The sequence below is a fragment of the Rattus norvegicus genome, chromosome 4 (genome assembly GCF_036323735.1).
Source record: "Rattus norvegicus strain BN/NHsdMcwi chromosome 4, GRCr8, whole genome shotgun sequence".
Classification (NCBI taxonomy): Eukaryota; Metazoa; Chordata; class Mammalia; order Rodentia; family Muridae; genus Rattus; species Rattus norvegicus.
The window spans coordinates 147,309,564-147,328,840 of NC_086022.1; the positions used below are offsets into that span (position 1 = coordinate 147,309,564).

The following is a 19,277-nucleotide window of genomic DNA, read 5'->3' on the forward strand; positions in this document are numbered from 1 at the left end:
GCAGCATCCAGGCAGACCTGGTGCTGGAGAGACAGCTCAGAGTTCTACAGAAGGGGACTCTTTCCAGCTCTGAGCAGAGTTTGAGCATAGGAGACCTCAAAGACCACCCCTAAAGTGACACATTTCGGCCAACAAGGCCACACCTACTCCAACAAGGCCACACCTCCTAATAGTACCACTCCCTTTGGGCCAAGTATTCAAACACCTGAGTCTATAAGGGCCATTCCTATTCAAACCACTACAGAAATCATCTTAAATTACCCAAATACTGACTACTTCAAGTAGGTACCAAACCTCTCTAGTTAAATGGGCAAAGAAACAAAAGCACAAAGTGTTAATGGTTTTTGTTTTGTTTTGAAATATCAGAGGAATGAAAATGTCATACAAATAACAACCAAACACAAAAAGACAGGAAATTACAGTGTGAGGTGATAGTGCCCAGCCCTGCACCCCAGCCCCAGAGAAGCTCAGAACAAGCAATGTTGCAAAGATGAACATTTCTGAGCACTGTGGTTTAACTGGATGACAAGTTCCTCTGACAGTGGGGTGGAGAGGTCCAGCACAAAGATGATGCTGAGACCAGCGCGTGCTCTGTCCAACTAGACCAGCACAATTAAATTCATCCCGTTCTCTTTCTGAGAACACAAATCCAACAGTAAAATGGAGGATATCAAGTGCCCTGCACCATATCAGCATGAGCAGAATGACTCCAGGTTATGAACTATGCAAGGAGGGCAAGAATTTTAAGTCACACCGACATGACTAGAGCTCAGTCATTATACACTTACCTTCTCTGGAACTCTGTCCCTTTAAGAAATGACGTATTATCACTAAACCATCAAATGTGTGAAAGAACTATCCTCCCAAAGCATATTTTCCCGAGCTTCCAATAGTCTTGATATGTTTTAATATTCTATGTGCAATATGACCCATACCCTCAATAATTGGTTATAAATGACTCTTAAAATATGCTGAGCACAGCAAGAAAAGCAGATAAAGTCACCTTTAAGTCTTCTAAAATTGGCTTCTGCAGAATCAACTAAAAAAAATCCTCTGCAAACAAAAGCAATCATCTGTAATGCTTGAATTCCTGAGATACAAGAGCGATGTGTTCTGCTTATTTGGTAAAATCAATAGAAACAAGCAAAATCAGCAGTTTACTATGTACCCATGTTCCAGAATGTATCTGGGTGAGAGGGGAAAAGAGACGTCATACAAATTAATTCTGCCTTGCCTACTGATGAGGAACCCAGACAGCTATTCCAGGAAGAGATAATGGAGTGCTACCTAGGCATTAAGCTAAGGTAAGAACTGAAAACCAGCGACTGCAGGGAGGCAGAACCTACCCAGCTGGCTGATCTTCACCTAACTCCGAGCACTCAGTGCTGACCAACCAGGGAGGCAGTAGTGGTCTAAACTGCAGGCTGATGAAAATCCTCATGCTGCAATGGGGGACGCGGACTGAGTGAATGAGTGGCTTACGTAAGTATCCCTCTAGAGAAGCTGCATCAGCTCCTAGATCTCTATACTTCCTTCACGGAAGCAGATAGTGTGTTATGACTTCTCAACATACTTTCTACTTTGAAAACGCTTGTACTCTATCCTAACTGACCCTCTCCTCAGGTTCTCAGGGTCTAAGACCTTGTAATACCTACTCTTCTGATAAAAGACAAGTAGTGTGGCAGTGACTGTAACAACGAAACCCCAAGCAGCCAGTTAAAAACACAAAATTCCAACAGCAAAATATGGACAGATCAAAATGACAGATCATCTCTGCCCTATCCAATTTTTTACATCAGTACAAGGATGAAGAAATTATGATTTTTAAAAAAGTAAACTAGAGTTAGTTGTTAACTGGCCACCACCTTAGGGACCTTCGAATATTGATTCAGTTACTGCCTGTCTAACAGTCAGAAGGAACTATGAGTTCCCTCAGCTTCTACAACTTTTCTCAGTGTTCTTAAAAACACACTTGGCCACTCCTTTTTGTTCTTCATTTTCCTCAATGAATAATTAAATTCTGCCAACATTTAAAAATTGATATCATTTTTATGAATCAAACAGTACACAGAGACACATCTTTGGGACAAGAATTTCCCAAGTTTGGAAAGTATTTGATAAGCAGCAATGCACTTTGAACAGTTCAGCTTACCTAGAGGGTGGGCAACAGACTAGGCTCACAGGTGTTTGACTGTGGGGCCAGTACTGCTCACTGCACCACACAAGCCATTACCCAACCATGGCTTCAGACCCTACGTGCTTCCCCATCTCACTGCAAACTATGCTTTTCTCCACTTCTTGCCTCCAAAGCTCTGCTTTGCTTAGTAAAGCTTTTTCTCATCCTTTGTTATTCCAGTAGTCTGATAGCCCCACAGTAGATCAGCTGCCCTTCCCCTAGCATCCCACATCCCGCATATGAAAACACCAACCACATTTATTGTATTTATCCAATTATCTTTTTCTTAGTCAGAATGTCTGTTCTTGTAAACTTTGACCCACACTTACTATGCATAAATCGTGTGTTATTTCCATAGCAAGAACTTACACAATTATTCTAAATGTTCAGCTTCCAGCTCCATCAAAGTCTCATGCACAGGGCATTAGTGGTGGTAATAATGCCCACGTCTCTCAGGAGACTGAATCAAGAGTTCAAAAACTTGACTAGGGGATGATGGTGCACATCTGTAATCCCAGCACTCAAGAGACTGAAACAGGAGGATGACCATGAATTCAAAGCCCACATGAATATAATAGCCCACAGGCATAGCTATGTTCCCCTTCGAGGAAGCAAAGGCATGGAGATAGCTGCACAGTCCAAAGGGCTATGAGTTCCCTCAGCTTCTACAACTTTTCTCAGTGTTCCTTGGCCACTCCTTTTTGTTCTTCATTTTCCTCAATGAATAATCAAATTCTGCCAACATTTAAAAATTAATATCACTTTTATGAATCAAACAGTACACAGAGACACAACTTTGGGACAAGAATTTTCTAAGTTGGCAAAGTATTTGATAAGCACACATTGGAAACACACAGTATTCCCTTCTTGTAGGCAAAGATTAAGGCTTGAAAAATCCCATCTGTTATCATAAAATGTACCAAAGCCAAAACCCTATTCTTACCTTTAGTTAAAATCACTACCTAGCTAAGGCAGATCTTTCATACACAGTGTACTGTCCCCATCCCTTCAGTGTGCCAGGTTTGGCCCTACTGTTGCAAGACAGTCTGCCCAACACAAGGGCTGAAAGCAGTGGGGAACAGCTCCAAGTGAGACGACATGAGTTCCCTGGCCCTGCACTCAGCCAAGTGTTTTAGACCAGCTGTTTAGACAATGGCAGATGAGTGGTAAGGCCAGCTCTCTCTTGCTTTCATCCTCAGGGCTCTCACCTACAAGTGAGCTATACCTGTGCAGCTCTCCCAACTGAGGCCAAGTGGGGAGACACACACACACACACACACACACACACACACACACACACACACATACACACACACCCATGTCACCTTACCACAGATGAATGGTAGGGCCAGCTCTGGTTTGATGACATACACCCTTTCCTGCCTCACTTCTCATTCCCTATATAGAGGAAAGTCAAATGTTCCTCCCCCCATACAAATCCTCCTGTTGGGTCTGCCCCCTCATGGCTAAGTACATACTTCATATTTCTTTTCAGAGAAATGCTGGGTTGCTTGGGGGCTCTAAGGTCAAACAGTAGGGTCGGTTAAACCTGATCTTGTCACTTTCTTCCTGACTAACAAGACTCCTGGCCATTTCATGTCTGCATCTCCAAGTGGCTAAGATTATACAACTTAGAGCACCACCACTGCTAGAGTAGCACCTACTGAAGCACAGTTGGCTCACTGCCTCCTGTACAAAGCCTCACCATTCTGTAGTCTTGAGTAACAGAACTACTCAAAAGGCTCTGGCCAGGAACACAAGATTACTCATGAGTTCAAAAACTTCCTGAAAGACCCATTAGCTTTGAAACATCAAGGAACACTCCAGCACTCTGATCTTTCACTTCAAACTCACACACTCCTGGATTCCCCAACCCCAACTAATTAGGGATACACAGTCTTTGCCTTGACCTGTACTGCAAGACCTGAGTAAAGCCACATCTTATATTGTCAAGCCCTGACCCATCTGTACCCTTCTAGCTATAAGAGAGAACACTGGCTACTTAGAAAGTGCTTCCTGTTTCCCTCACTAAGCAATGTATTCACCTGACATTACCCATAGCCAATGGGATATTATCCTAAGATATTATTTTCCCTTAAGCTATCTCAGTATTTTCCCTTTCTCTCAGAAGTTGAGAAAGGTTAGAATTTAACACTTTCTAAAAGGATAGTAATAAAGTTTGGGGAGGGGGGGTGTTTCTTCTGAATTTCAAGTTTCTAGATCGATCTTTCAGAAATGACTGAAAATGAAGAAAAATTCTATGAAATTAGAAAACAAGACAATAGCTAAATGCTATTTGGAAAGGGCCCAACAACTGCCTATACTTGTGAGGAATTTCATTAACAGAGATGCTTTGCCTAATGGATGGAAGTAGAACATATCATCCCGAGTGAGGTAACCCAGACCTAGAAACACACATTAAATGAGCCTAGCTCAACTATCATGTGAGAGGTGTCATTCACCAGCTGATGAAAACAGATGAAGAGACCCACAGACAAAGGGGGAGTTCAGGGAGTCTTGTGAAAGAGTAGAGGGGAGGACTGAGAGACCAAAGGGGTCAAGGATACCACAAGAAGACCTAGAGACAACTAACCTGGGCCCATAAGGTCTCCAAGAGACTAAACCACCAACCAAAGAGCATTGTTGGACTGGGCCTATGCTCCCTACACATAGGTAGCAGATGTGTAGCTTGGTCTTCCTGTGGTCCCCTCATGACTAGAGCTGGGGCTGTCTGACTTTGTTGCCTGCCTTTGGATCATTTTCCCCTAGCTGGGCTGCCTTGTCCAGTCTCCGTAGAAGAGGATTAGTTTAGTCCTGATAGGACCTGATATGCCAGGATAGGTTGTACCCAGAGGGGGGCATGAGGGAAAGGGGTGGTAGGGTGAGACTGTGAGAAGAGGCTACAATCAGGATGTCAAGTGAATAAATAAATTAATGGGAAATAAACCCCTATAGATGCTGTGCCTAACTTAACACCATTTTTGGGGTTGGGGAGGCAGATTTGGAAAGGTTACAATGTTATTCCTTCACATACTGACCTACCCTCAGGATATGTGGGAAGATTCACTTACCTGAGTTAGGGCAGGCTACAAACCTGACCACAGAATTATGGATTAGCTAATCTTTAGAACCTAAAAATTCACAGCTGCTCCTACTCTTTAGTTGACCAAATTAAGTGGAAACCATACTCATCACCCTATGCAAACTCACGGCTACTATTTTTAAAGTTAATTGTTAAAGCATAAATAAATCTTCCTTTTAAAAACATGCCCTAGATGCAGAAGAATCAGCCATTTCACTTACAGTTTAACAACCAAAAATCTTTCATTATGGATGATTTTTAAAAAGACTTTTAAATTTTCAATATTTCAAACCTACAAGCCCCATCTGTGTAGTTACACGTATACATAACACCTACCCATAGAAAGCACACTGCTGCCAGTGATATTTACTTCTTCAGTGTGATTTTCTTAATAGATACATACATAAATCAAAAAATTACTATTGCTACAGTAATAGAATCCAGAGACCTTATTTGTTCTTCTCCACCCGTGCCAAAAGATTCCCCATCTCTTTCAAATTAAAACTTTTTCTTTTTTTAAAATAATGATCTAAAGACTCTTCCAAGAAAAAGCATGACACAATTCACAAATCATTCCTTTATGAAGCTAGTGTCTCTCTTGTCTAGGGTCATAATCAAAAGCATCTTTGCTTCTAATTTAGCCTTCAATAAAAATGCAGTGTCCATAGTTTGCCAAGAGTCAGTGAATAAAAGCACTCTTTTCTTGATTAATAAGAACAATAAGTTAATTTAAAGAAATTTGGACAAGTCTCTTGAACTCCGGGAAATTATTTAGCAAGGAACTGTACAACAAACTGAAATTCTTATTAAACTGTTTACCTTCTGTTTTCAAGTTGGCAAAAGAAGATAAATATAATATTAACAAGAAGCTGTACTTACTAATTACGCTAGCAATAAGACCACATGATCATAACAACTATTTGGCCTGGATACACACATTGAATCTTACCATTATTTTTAGGTGTCAATCTTCCATGTTATATAAGCTTGAATACTGATCTAGCACCAAAAAGAAAAAAAGAAAAGACCCAAAAAAACAAAAAAACTAACCTCTCATTCAACATGGTCAGCTCTGTACTGTAAGACAGCAAGACTACAAGGAAGAAAGACAATTCACTCATTTTTACCCACAGCAGACCTAAAACATGACATTTCCCTGACAAAGAAAAAAAAATTTTTTTTTTTTTGGTTCTTTTTTTCGGAGCTGGGGACCGAACCCAGGGCCTTGTGCTTCCTAGGCAAGCGCTCTACCACTGAGCTAAATCCCCAATCCCCAAAGAAAAATATTTAAAATATCATGGTCCTACTGTATAAAAATAAAGAACCCATCTACCTACACATTAGTCTATCTGTGGAAGGTAGATCTATGAACGTGCTCGGTTATGAATGTGCTAGTTAAATTATGAAACATTACTCCTTTACTTTTTCCATTTTTCACAACAGACATAAATGATATGTAATTTAAAAAAATCTGTTTTAATGTGGGGCATTGTTGCCAATGTTTTATAAACTGCCAGTGTGCCTTTCTTAAGAAGAAATCCTGGGGCTGAAGAGATGGCTCAGTGGTTAAGGACACTCACTGACTGATCTTCTAGAGGTCCTGAGTTCAACTCCCAGCAACTACATGGTGGCTCATAACCATCTATACTAGGATCTGGCATATAGGCATACAAGTATGCAGAATACTGTATACATAATAAACAAATCTTCAAAAAAAAAATCTGTCCATACAATAACCATAGCACATAACTATCAAAATCAAGAAGTTATATATGGCTACAGTAACAGAATCTGGAGACCTTATTCATATTTTTTCCAATCATACAAAAGATAGTTTATCTTTTAATTTAAAAATAAGTTTTCAGCTGGTGGTAGTGGCGCATGACTTTCATCACTGCCTTCAGGAGGCATAGGGGGACGGGGGTGTGGATTTCTGAGTTCAAGGCCAGCCTGGTGTACAGAACAAGCTAGGGCTATATAACACTGTCTCAAAAAACCAAACCAAGCAAACAAACATAAAAACCTTTTTGAAAATAACCTAAAGATTCAGATTCATTCACACACACACACACACACACACACACACACACACACACACACACACACACATCACACCCCCAAATATATCAAGATGGTCATAAAAAGAATAAAATTTTCTGATTAAAACGCAAAAGATAAAGATAGAAATATTTCAAGATAAAAAGTAAGTGAAACTCTAGGTTTACTTATGACCTACAGCAGCTAAGTTGTAGATGAGCATCCGGTCACTTGCCAAGCCTACAAAGTTAAACAGATGACACAGTTTGAGGATTGCAGATCTCAACAAAGGCACTACAGTGTCCCAGCTCCCATCCTGCTGTTGCCTGGATATAAAATACAAATAAATAAAAATCCCAAACCTTTAATAGGCTTTGATTTTACTATGAAATTAAGTTTTGACTGGCTTTCCTACTCTGAATTTTCTTCCTGAATTCTATGGTGATAATTGCAGTAATCAAATGGGCATCTCTTGGACTATTTAAGTTTTGGAGTCACTAAATGACACTGGCACGAACTCTGTGACAGCATTCTGCCAGGCCACCATCATCCTGCGTTATAAATCACTTCATGTTTTCCAATTAAATGATGAAAATTATGTTTGAACTGAGTTAGGAAGCTTATCCACATTTCACAGTACAAGACAATGCCAATGGCAAGACAAAACATCCTGTGTGACAAGTGGCGAGGAGAGAAGTAGCAGTCAATTTAGCTACAATACTTTCCTCCCACTTAGAAATTTTATACACACCTAGAGAGTGTTTTTAAACTTAAGTAAACAAAAGGTTGGGTTTTCTTTATTATTATTATTATTATTATTATTATTATTATTATTATTATCATTTTGTTGGTTTTCGAGCCAGCTGTCTTGGAACTGGCTCTGTAGACTAGGGTATCTTCAAACTCACAAGGATTCTACTCCCTTTGCCTCCTGAGTGCTGGGATTAAAGGCATGGCCCAGCTAAGGGTTGTTTTTTAAAGATCAGTTTCATTTACTTATTTTTGTTTACATGTATACCCCTGGTTGCTGAAGTTCTGACCACTGACCACACCAGTGTCCCCTGGTGGTAGAGTTCAGAAGAGATACCAGATCCTTGGAGCCAGAGTCATAGATGTTTATAAAATTCTCAGTTTGGCAGTCAGGTTTTACAGTGTAAATTCCAATCCCCATGATTGCCTAGCAAGGGCTCTTAAACACTGACCCATCTCTCGAACCTCAACATAGGGTTTTAATACCATTTTTTGTACATGCATGAAAATATAACTTGAAGAGGTTTAAGTATCCCTAAATTATTTCCCTCCCTATCTCCTCATGTTTGTGTCTCACTACACAAAATCATTAAGGCACCACCAGCAGAGGTACGGCATTCTCAACAGTCCCTGACTTATGCGGTTTCCAGGGAGTTCATCTAAAGCCTTTCTCAGATATCTTCTCTTTGAGATTTTTCTTTTATTGAAGATGTATGTATGTATGTATGTATGTATGTATGTATGTATGCATGCATGTGTGTGTACTGTGCACGTCTGGCTCTATGAGTTAATGTGTACACATGTACACAAGTGCCTATAGAGGCCAGAGGGCATCACACATCCGCACTGGAGTAAGAGGCAGTGTGAGCTGCCCGTTGTGGATGGTGGCAATCAATTCAGGCCCTCTCCAAGAGTAAGTGCTCTTAATCACTGTCACCTCAATAGACCATCTCAGCACCTTCTACCTTCTATGTGGCATGAAGATGAGGGTCTACTCCATGGTAGTAAGAGGTATCTGAAAACTTGGCAGTTGAAACCATACCAGTAGCTGTTTGCCATGAGCAAATCATCCATGGTCCATCAGTGGTTTGAATTTCTTCCATTAGCCAAGTGTGGTGGCTTATGCCTTTAATCCAGTACTTGGGAGGCAGAGGCAGATGGATCTCTCTGAGTATAAGGCCAGCCTAGTTATGTAGAAAGTACCAGAACTACAAAGAGAGACCCTGTCCAAAACAAACAAACAAACAAACAAACAGAAAGTTCTTCCATTTATTTTAAAAGACGTGACATGATTACTTCCCCTGCCTTTATAAAGTTACTCATGTAACAAGCAATCCCTTATATACTCTGGCTGCTTGGAGCCTGCTATACAGATCTTACTGGCCTGGAGGGTTCAGCCTTTCTTGTCCTCAGCAGTGAGATATTTAAAAATATTTTTCCAAGGGCCAGGCATATAGCTCAGCAGCAGATGCAAGGCCCTTGGCAGGTTTAATACCCAGTACTGAAATAAAAATTATATATGTAACATTTTCAAAACTGACCATCACTAAATATAATTAATTATTAAAAATCCAAGGGTCCAGGCATACCAGGAAGTTCTGAGACAACACCATGGCCCCATGGCCAGCCACTTCACCAGGTCAGGTGTTTTGGGAAGTGAGTAAGTGATGGAGTGATAGAAAAGAAAGAAGACAGCAAACAGGTGGTAGAGAAATGTAAGACAAAAAGAAGTGGAGCATTTGTGCACTATGAAGTAAGATGGAACTGGACGCAAAGGCAGTTGTGTTCTTGCTCCTTGGGAAACAGTGAAATTACACTGTCTAGTGATAGAGCCACTAATAAGTAAGAAGCAGCGGGCCTACGCCGCCTTCAAGAAAACCAGCTACTGTGTGAGTCACTGTGATTCCCAGAGCTGCATCTGGCTAGAAAGAGGAGCAGGACCTGCAGCATGGAGACCCATGTCCTGCTGTGTTGACTTCTCATCACTGGCCCATCTGCCATTCTCTCTAGGTGGTTGTGGTGGGGTTCAGCCATGAGACTGGACTACTCTATGTTGAATTACAACTTTACTGTGCTGTGTCTAACTTTGGCCAGAGACTTATTTCCCTTGGAATCTTCAGGTTGGACAAACATTTGAAGACACTCAGAGGCCCCACCTGCCACATGGCCCACCCACAGCAGGAGCCACTACAATGTGCAAGTATGGGGTGTAGAGAGGGGAGAGCAAGAGAAGCAGAACAGTTTGAGCACTATGAAGAGAGAGACAGATCTGGAGACTCGAGGGTGGAGAGGAACAGCCTGATGTGAGTAGCCTGTGGTGCCACCTGAAGTCATGGTAAAGTCCCATGCTGCCACTGGAGACCATGCAGCAGCCTGGCCTTGGCCCATAATACCACTAAAGACCATAGAAATCCCTGGTCTGGGCTGCTGCTGGTTGATACCCAAAGGGTGTGCAGAGCTGGCCCAGACCCTCACTGAATACATGCACTCAGGAGAGTAGGGCCAGGGGCATAATAACAGGAGAGCTATATGCCCCCAAATATGCTGTGTGGTGCTGTGGTCAAGGGAGAGAGCTAATCCTGCCCCTCACCAGCTGTAGCACTCTGGAGAGCAAGCCACGTATCTCATCTTGGCAGTACAGGAAAGCTGGCCCCTGCTGGCATGGACATAGGTGAGTTCATGAGATGGGGAGAGCTGGCACCACCCCTTGTGGCACTGGGTCACCTAGCCAGGGGCAGTGCTTAAGAGCTTGCCTTAGTGGTGAGGGTGCAGGAGAGCTAGTGGACTGACCAACTCAGCTACTACACAGGTCCAGATTCAGGGCTCTGAGTCAGCCCACCCCAAAATCTACTACTGGAACATGTGAAGGGGCTAGTCCTACAGATCCAAAGCTGCAGGATCTCCATGATACAGGCAACAACAGGATATCCCAGAGGAGTCCCAGTGAGGATGCAGTATTGATAGTGTAGCAGAGGCAGAGGCCTAAAACCAGACCAATGACTCAATGCAATGAACGTTTGCAAAGAAAGATGTATGGACAAAAGGACATACTGTGGGAATCCCTCTGATACACTGTAGCTTTCAGGACAAGATTTGTTTGTTTTGTTTTTTCTTTCTTTCTTTTGGGGAAAGTTGTGAGGACAGAGGGCAGATATGAAGAGAAAGGGGAGGTGAGTGGGATTGAGGTGCATGATATGAATTCCACAAAGAATCAATAAAAAGTTAAAAAAAATCCTCCCAATCTATCTAATTCGTTGAGGTAATTGTTTAAAATGTCTCTTTCCTGTGTGCACTATCTTTCTCATCAGCCCCTTATGTGTTTTCTTGACAAAACAAAACAAAAACCAACCAATCAAGAAAACCTCACTACCTATCATATTTGCTCTACCAACTCTAGGGGGAGAAAGGAAACAAAGCCAGTTTAAGATCACCACACGACGCACCCACATCCCAGTTTGCCATAACTATGAAGATGACTCTGCAAATAAATAGAAAAGAAAGAAAGAGAACTGACATGCACCATGATCTATCCTCTAGATCAGCGATTCTCAACCTGTGGGTTGCATATGAGATGTTTACATTACGATTCATAACTGTAGAAAAGTTACAAAATAATTTTATTTACCAAAATAATTTTATATACCAAATAACTTATTAGAGGTCAGCACAACACGAGGAACTGTATTAAAGGTCACAGCATTAGGAAGCATAAGAAGCTCTAGATGGTCAGTGTTGACTGTAACTTGACAGAATCTGGAAATAGTAGGAGACAAGCCTCGGGCACACGAAAGAGGCTTCCTCTTGATTAGGTTCACTGAGATGGGAAGACCTACCACAAAGGTGGGCAGGACCAGTCCCTGAACCTTGGGTGTAGACTCCATGAAAAGGAGAAAGTAAACTTGAGCACCATTACTTATCCTCCTTCCTCTCTGAACTAGTCATATACTCAACTCCATCAAATTAAAAAACGACGACAACAACAAACCCTTCATTTTCTTATGAGGGCTGGAACCCCAGGTAGGACTGTGAGCCAAAAGAAACCTTTACTCCTTAAAGTTTATTTTGTCACAGAAATAGAGTGACTATTAAACATAGGAAGCAGAAATTTAAAAGAACCAATTTCTACAAATTTCTTACCTATTGCACGAATCTGATTCTGAGGAGAGAAGAATATCAGTACAACTAGAAGAATCGTCTGGTCTCTCGGGCTCCGACAGCCCTGGGGAGTCCACCTTGGACTGAGGAAAGTGCTTTGTTACTGAGACAGTATCTGAGAAGCTCACATTATCTTCTTGTGCTAAGAAGGAAAATTAAAATTGTTAAAAATTAAAGAGGACCTTAATGTACACCTTATACAAACCTTTATATTTCTTTAACACTTAATGTTGCTACTTCTACTTTAAAATGAGAAGTTAAAAAAACATTGACCCTCACTGCTCCCAAACCCCATCGGGGAGAGAACGCACCGCCAAGACAGGTGCGCACTCCTGAGGCTGCAGAGCGGAAGAGACCACCAACACTGCCCACCCCTGCCCACATCCCTGGCCCAAGAGGAAACTGTATACGGCCTCTGGGTTCCCTTGGATAAGGGGAGCACAGGAACAGGAAATCCGCTGCGTCTGAGACACTGCCGGAACCTGAAGGGACCAACCAGATAAACAGTTCTCTGCACCCAAATACCATGGGAGGGAGAGCTAAACCTTCAGAGAGGCAAACACGCCTGGGAAACCGGAAGAGTCTGCACTCGGCCCACACCTCTGACTCCAGAGGAAAACACCAAACGCCATCTGGAACCCTGGTGCACGGAAGCTCCCGGAAAGGGCAGCGCAGATCTTCCTGATTGCTGCCACCACGGAGAGCTCATAAGCAACACCCCACGAGCAAACTTGAGCCTCGGGACCGTAGGTAAGACAAACCTTCCTACTCCAAGCGACCTGCCTAGTGAACTCAGGACACAGGCCCACAGGAACAGCTGAAGACCTGTAGAGAGGAAAAACTACACGCCCGAAAGCAGAACACTCTGTCCCCATAACTGACTGAAAGAAAACAGGAAAACAGGTCTACAGCACTCCTGACACACAGGCTTATAGGACAGTCTAGCCACTGTCAGAAATAGCAGAACAAAGTAACACTAGAGATAATCTGATGGCGAGAGGCAAGCGCAGGAACCCAAGCAACAGAAACCAAGACTACATCGCATCATCAGAGCCCTATTCTCCCACCAAAGCAAACACGGAATATCCAAACACACCAGAAAAGCAAGATCTAGTTTCAAAATCATATTTGATCATGATGCCGGAGGACTTCAAGAAAGACGTGAAGAACTCCCTTAGAGAACAAGTAGAAGCCTACAGGGAGGAATCGCAAAAATCCCTGAAAGAATTCCAGGAAAACATAAATAAACAAGTAGAAGCCTATAGAGAGGAATCACTAAAATCCCTGAAAGAATTCCAGGAAAACACAATCAAACAATTGAAGGAATTAAAAATGGAAATAGAAGCAATCAAGAAAGAAGACATGGAAACAACCCTGGATATAGAAAACCAAAGGAAGAGACAAGGAGCCTGAGATACAAGCATCACCAACAGAATACAAGAGATAGAAGAGAGAATCTCGGGAGCAGAAGATTCCATAGAAATCATTGACACAACTGTCAAAGATAATGTAAAGCAGAAAAAGCTACTGGTCCAAAACATACAGGAAATCAAGGACTCAATGAGAAGATCAAACCTAAGGATAATAGGTATAGAAGAGAGTGAAGACTCCCAGCTCAAAGGACCAGTAAATATCTTCAACAAAAATCATAGAAGAAAACTTCCCTAACCTAAAAAAAGAGATACCCATAGGCATACAAGAAGCCTACAGAACTCCAAATAGATTGGACCAGAAAAGAAACACCTCCCGTCACATAATAGTCAAAATACCGAAAACACAAAATAAAGAAAGAATATTAAAAGCAGTAAGGGGAAAAGGTCAAATAACATATAAAGGCAGACCTATCAGAATCACACCAGACTTTTTGCCAAAGACTATGAAAGCCAGAAGATCCTGGACAGATGTCATACAGACCCTAAGAGAACACAAATGCCAGCCCAGGTTATTGTATCCTACAAAACTCTCAACTAACATAGATGGAGAAACCAAGATATTCCATGACAAAACCAAATTTACACAATATCTTTCTACAAATCCAGCACTACAAAGGATAATAAATGGTAAAGCCCAACATAAGGAGGCAAGCTACACCCTAGAAAAAGCAAGAAACTAATCGTCTTGGCAACAAAACAAAGAGAAGAAAAGCACACAAACATAACCTCACATCCAAATATGAATATAACAGGAAGCAATAATCACTATTCCTTAATCTCTCTCAATATCAATGGTCTCAACTCCCCAATAAAAAGACATAGATTAATAAACTGGATATGCAATGAGGACCCTGCATTCTGCTGCCTACAGGAAACACACCTCAGAGACAAAGACAGACACTACCTCAGAGTGAAAGGCTGGAAAACAACTTTCCAAGCAAATGGTCGGAAGAAGCAAGCTAGAGTAGCCATTCTAATATCAAATAAAATCAATTTCCAACTCAAAGTCATCAAAAAAGATAAGGAAGGACACTTCATATTCATCAAAGGAAAAATCCACCAAGATGAACTCTCAATCCTAAATATCTATGCCCCAAATACAAGGGCACCTACATACGTAAAAGAAACCTTACTAAAGCTCAAAAAACATATTGCACCTCACACAATAATAGTAGGAGATTTCAACACCTCACTCTCATCAATGGACAGATCATGGAAACAGAAATTAAACAGAGACTTAGACAGACTAAGAGAAGTCATGAGCCAAATGGACTTAACAGATATTTATAGAACATTCTATCCTAAAGCAAAAGGATATACCTTCTTCTTCTTAGCTCCTCATGGTACTTTCTCCAAAACTGACCATATAATTGGCCAAAAAACGGGCCTCAACAGGTACAGAAAGATAGAAATAATCCCATGCGTGCTATCGGACCACCACGGCCTAAAACTGGTCTTCAATAACAATAAGGGAAGAATGCCCACATATACGTGGAAGTTGAACAATGCTCTACTCAACAATAACCTGGTCAAGGAAGAAATAAAGAAAGAAATTAAAAACTTTTTAGAATTTAATGAAAATGAAGGTACAACATACCCAAACTTATGGGACACAATGAAAGCTGTGCTAAGAGGAAAACTCATAGCTCTGAGTGCCTGCAGAAAGAAACAGGAGAGAGCATATGTCAGCAGCTTGACAGCACACCTAAAAGCTCTAGAACAAAAAGAAGCAAATACACCCAGGAGGAGTAGAAGACAGGAAATAATCAAACTCAGAGCTGAAATCAACCAAGTAGAAACAAAAAGGACCATAGAAAGAATCAACAGAACCAAAAGTTGGTTCTTTGAGAAAATCAACAAGATAGATAAACCCTTAGCCAGACTAACGAGAGGACACAGAGAGTGTGTCGAAATTAACAAAATCAGAAATAAAAAGGGAGACATAACTACAGATTCAGAGGAAATTCAAAAAAATCATCAGATCTTACTATAAAAGCCTATATTCAACAAAACTTGAAAATCTTCAGGAAATGGACAATTTCCTAGACAGATACCAGGTACCGAAGTTAAATCAGGAACAGATAAACCAGGTAAACAACCCCATAACTCCTAAAGAAAGCAAGAAGCAGTCATTAAAGGTCTCCCAACCAAAAAGAGCCCAGGTCCAGACGGGTTTAGTGCAGAATTCTTTTTTTTTTTTTGGTTCTTTTTTTCGGAGCTGGGGACCGAACCCAGGGCCTTGCGCTTCCTAGGTAAGCGCTCTACCATTGAGCTAAATCCCCAGCCCCTTAGTGCAGAATTCTATCAGACCTTCATAGAAGACCTCATACCAATATTATCCAAACTATTCCACAAAATTGAAACAGATGGAGCACTACCGAATTCCTTCTATGAAGCCACAATTACTCTTATACCTACACCACACAAAGACACAACAAAGAAAGAGAACTTCAGACCAATTTCCCTTATGAATATCGACGCAAAAATACTCAATAAAATTCTGGCAAACCGAATCCAAGAGCACATCAAAACCATCATCCACCATGATCAAGTAGGCTTCATCCCAGGCATGCAGGGATGGTTTAATATATGGAAAACCATTAACGTGATCCATTATATAAACACTGAATGAACAAAACCACATGATCATTTCATTAGACACTGAGAAAGCATTTGACAAAATTCAACACCCCTTCATGATAAAAGTCCTGGAAAGAATAGGAATTCAAGGCCCATACCTAAACATAGTAAAAGCCATATACAGCAAACCAGTTGCTAACATTAAACTAAATGGAGAGAAACTTGAAGCAATCCCACTAAAATCAGGGACTAGACAAGGCTGCCCACTCTCTCCCTACTTATTCAATATAGTTCTTGAAGTTCTAGCCAGAGCAATCAGACAACAAAAGGAGATCAAGGGGATACAGATCGGAAAAGAAGAGGTCAAAATATCACTATTTGCAGATGACATGATAGTATATTTAAGTGATCCCAAAAGTTCCACCAGAGAACTACTAAAGCTGAAAAACAACTTCAGCAAAGTGGCTGGGTATAAAATTAACTCAAATAAATCAGTAGCCTTCCTCTACACAAAAGAGAAACAAGCCGAGAAAGAAATTAGGGAAACGACACCCTTCATAATAGACCCAAATAATATAAAGTACCTCGGTGTGACTTTAACCAAGCAAGTAAAAGATCTGTACAATAAGTACTTCAAGCCTCTGAAGAAAGAAATTGAAGAAGACCTCAGAAGATGGAAAGATCTCCCATGCTCATGGACTGGCAGGATTAATATAGTAAAAATAGCCATTTTACCGAAAGCAATCTACAGATTCAATGCAATCCCCATCAAAATACCAATCCAATTCTTCAAAGAGTTAGACAGAACAACTTGCAAATTCATCTGAAATAACAAAAAACCCAGGATAGCTAAAACTATTCTTAACAATAAAAGGACTTCAGGGGGAATCACTATCCCTGAACTCAAGCAATATTACAGAGCAATAGTGATAAAAACTGCATGGTATTGGTACAGAGACAGACAGATAGACCAATGGAACAGAATTGAAGACCCAGAAATGAACCCACACAACTATGGGCACCTGATTTTTGACAAAGGAGCCAAAACCAAAATATACAAAGAACTCAAGAAGTTAGACTGCAGGGAGACAAATAACCCTATTAAGAAATGGGGTTCAGAACTAAACAAAGAATTCACAGCTGAGGAATGCCGAATGGCTGAGAAACACCTAAAGAAATGTTCAACATCTTTAGTCATAAGGGAAATGCAAATCAAAACAACCCTGAGATTTCACCTCACACCAGTGAGAATGGCTAAAATCAAAAACTCAGGTGACAACAAATGCTGGCGAGGATATGGAGAAAGAGGAACGCTCCTCCATTGTTGGTGGGATTGCAGACTGGTACAACCATTCTGGAAATCAGTCTGGAGGTTCCTCAGAAAATTGGACATTGAACTGCCTGAGAATCCAGCTATACCTCTCTTGGGCATATACCCACAAGATGCCCCAACATATAAAAAAGACACGTGATCCACTATGTTCATCGCAGCCTTATTTATAATAGCCAGAAACTGGAAAGAACCCAGATGCCCTTCAACAGAGGAATGGATACAGAAAATGTGGTACATCTACACAATGAAATATTTCTCAGCTATCAAAAACAATGCCTTTATGAAATTCATAGACAAATGGTTGGAACTGGAAAATATCATCCTGAGTGAGGTAACCCAATCACAGAAAAACACACATGGTATGCACTCATTGATAAGTGGCTATTAGCCCAAATGCTTGAATTACCCTAGATGCATAGAACACATGAAACTCAAGACGGATGATCAAAATGTGAATGCTTCACTCCTTCTTTAAAAGGGGAACAAGAATACCCTTGGCAGACAATAGAGAGGCAAAGATTAAAACAGACACAGAAGGAACACCCATTCAGAGCCTGCCCCACATGTGGCCCATACATATACAGCCACCCAATTAGACAAGATGGATGAAGCAAAGAAGTGCAGACCGACAGGAGCCGGATGTAGATCTCTCCTGAGAGACACAGCCAGAATACAGCAAATACAGAGGCGAATGCCAGCAGCAAACCACTGAACTGAGAATAGGACCCCCGTTGAAGGAATCAGAGAAAGAACAGGAAGAGCTTGAAGGGGCTTTAGACCCCTTATGAACAACAATGCCAAGCAAGTAGAGCTTCCAGGGACTAAGCCACTACCTAAAGACTATACATGGACTGACCCTGGACTCTGACCTCATAGGTAGCAATGAATATCCTAGTAAGATCACCAGTGGAAGGGGAAGCCCTTGGTACTGCTAAGACTGAACCCCCAGTGAACGTGATTGTTGGGGGGAGGCGGCAATAGGGAGAGGGTGGGGAGGGGAACACCCATAAGGAAGGGGAGGGGGAGGGATTAGGGGGATGTTTGCCTGGTAACCGGGAAAGGGAATAACATTCGAAATGTAAATAAGAAATACTCAAGTTAATAAAAAAATAAAATAAAAAAAAAACATTGACTCTAAAACTTGGGGGAGGAGTTTCAATACAAGGTTTCCTCCATGTAGCCCTGGCTATCTGGGAACTAGAGATCCACCTGTCTCTACCTCCCAAGTACTGTGATCAAAGGCGTGTACCACCACTGCCCTGCACAAAAATTAACACAAGAAATCTTACTTATATTTTTCAGGATTAATTCAGTTAGAAGTAAAGCTTCCTTTAGAACAGAGATGGGAATGCCTTGTCACTCTAATAGAAGTTTCCATCAGGAGCATAGTAAAGAATAACTGACGAGTTAACCAATCAGATTTAACAACAGGATCACACTGTCTGCCATATGACATGATGCTGACCATCTAGGGACACTTTTATGAACACTTTTAAATAAAATCTATTCATTAAGGAATACCAATCAGACAGGAATTTTGCCATTTGATCTGACACATTTCTGTAATACTCTTTCATATTCTATTTTCAAAATTTCTTTTTATAAATAAAGATGCAGAGATACCTTGGGGTGATTTGAAAGATTATGACATATAGGCATAGCCAAAACATCTGAAAATAAAGGGACAAAAAAAAAATAACAGCTGTGCAGACTGTCTGTTGCCTAGGACTC

The 19,277-nt window shown here is 41.1% G+C and overlaps 1 protein-coding gene across 4 annotated transcripts in view; it reads right to left on the reverse strand.

Moving 5' to 3' along the window:
* The window catches only part of Rad18 (RAD18 E3 ubiquitin protein ligase), an 85,442-nt gene that overhangs the window by 18,101 nt on the left and 48,064 nt on the right, over positions 1-19,277 (reverse strand). For all 4 annotated transcript variants that reach the window (XM_063286290.1, XM_006237036.4, XM_006237037.4 and 1 more), the window contains exon 11: positions 12,183-12,342. In XM_063286290.1, the coding sequence (XP_063142360.1) occupies positions 12,183-12,342 (160 nt within the window). The remainder of the gene's footprint in view (positions 1-12,182; positions 12,343-19,277) is intronic.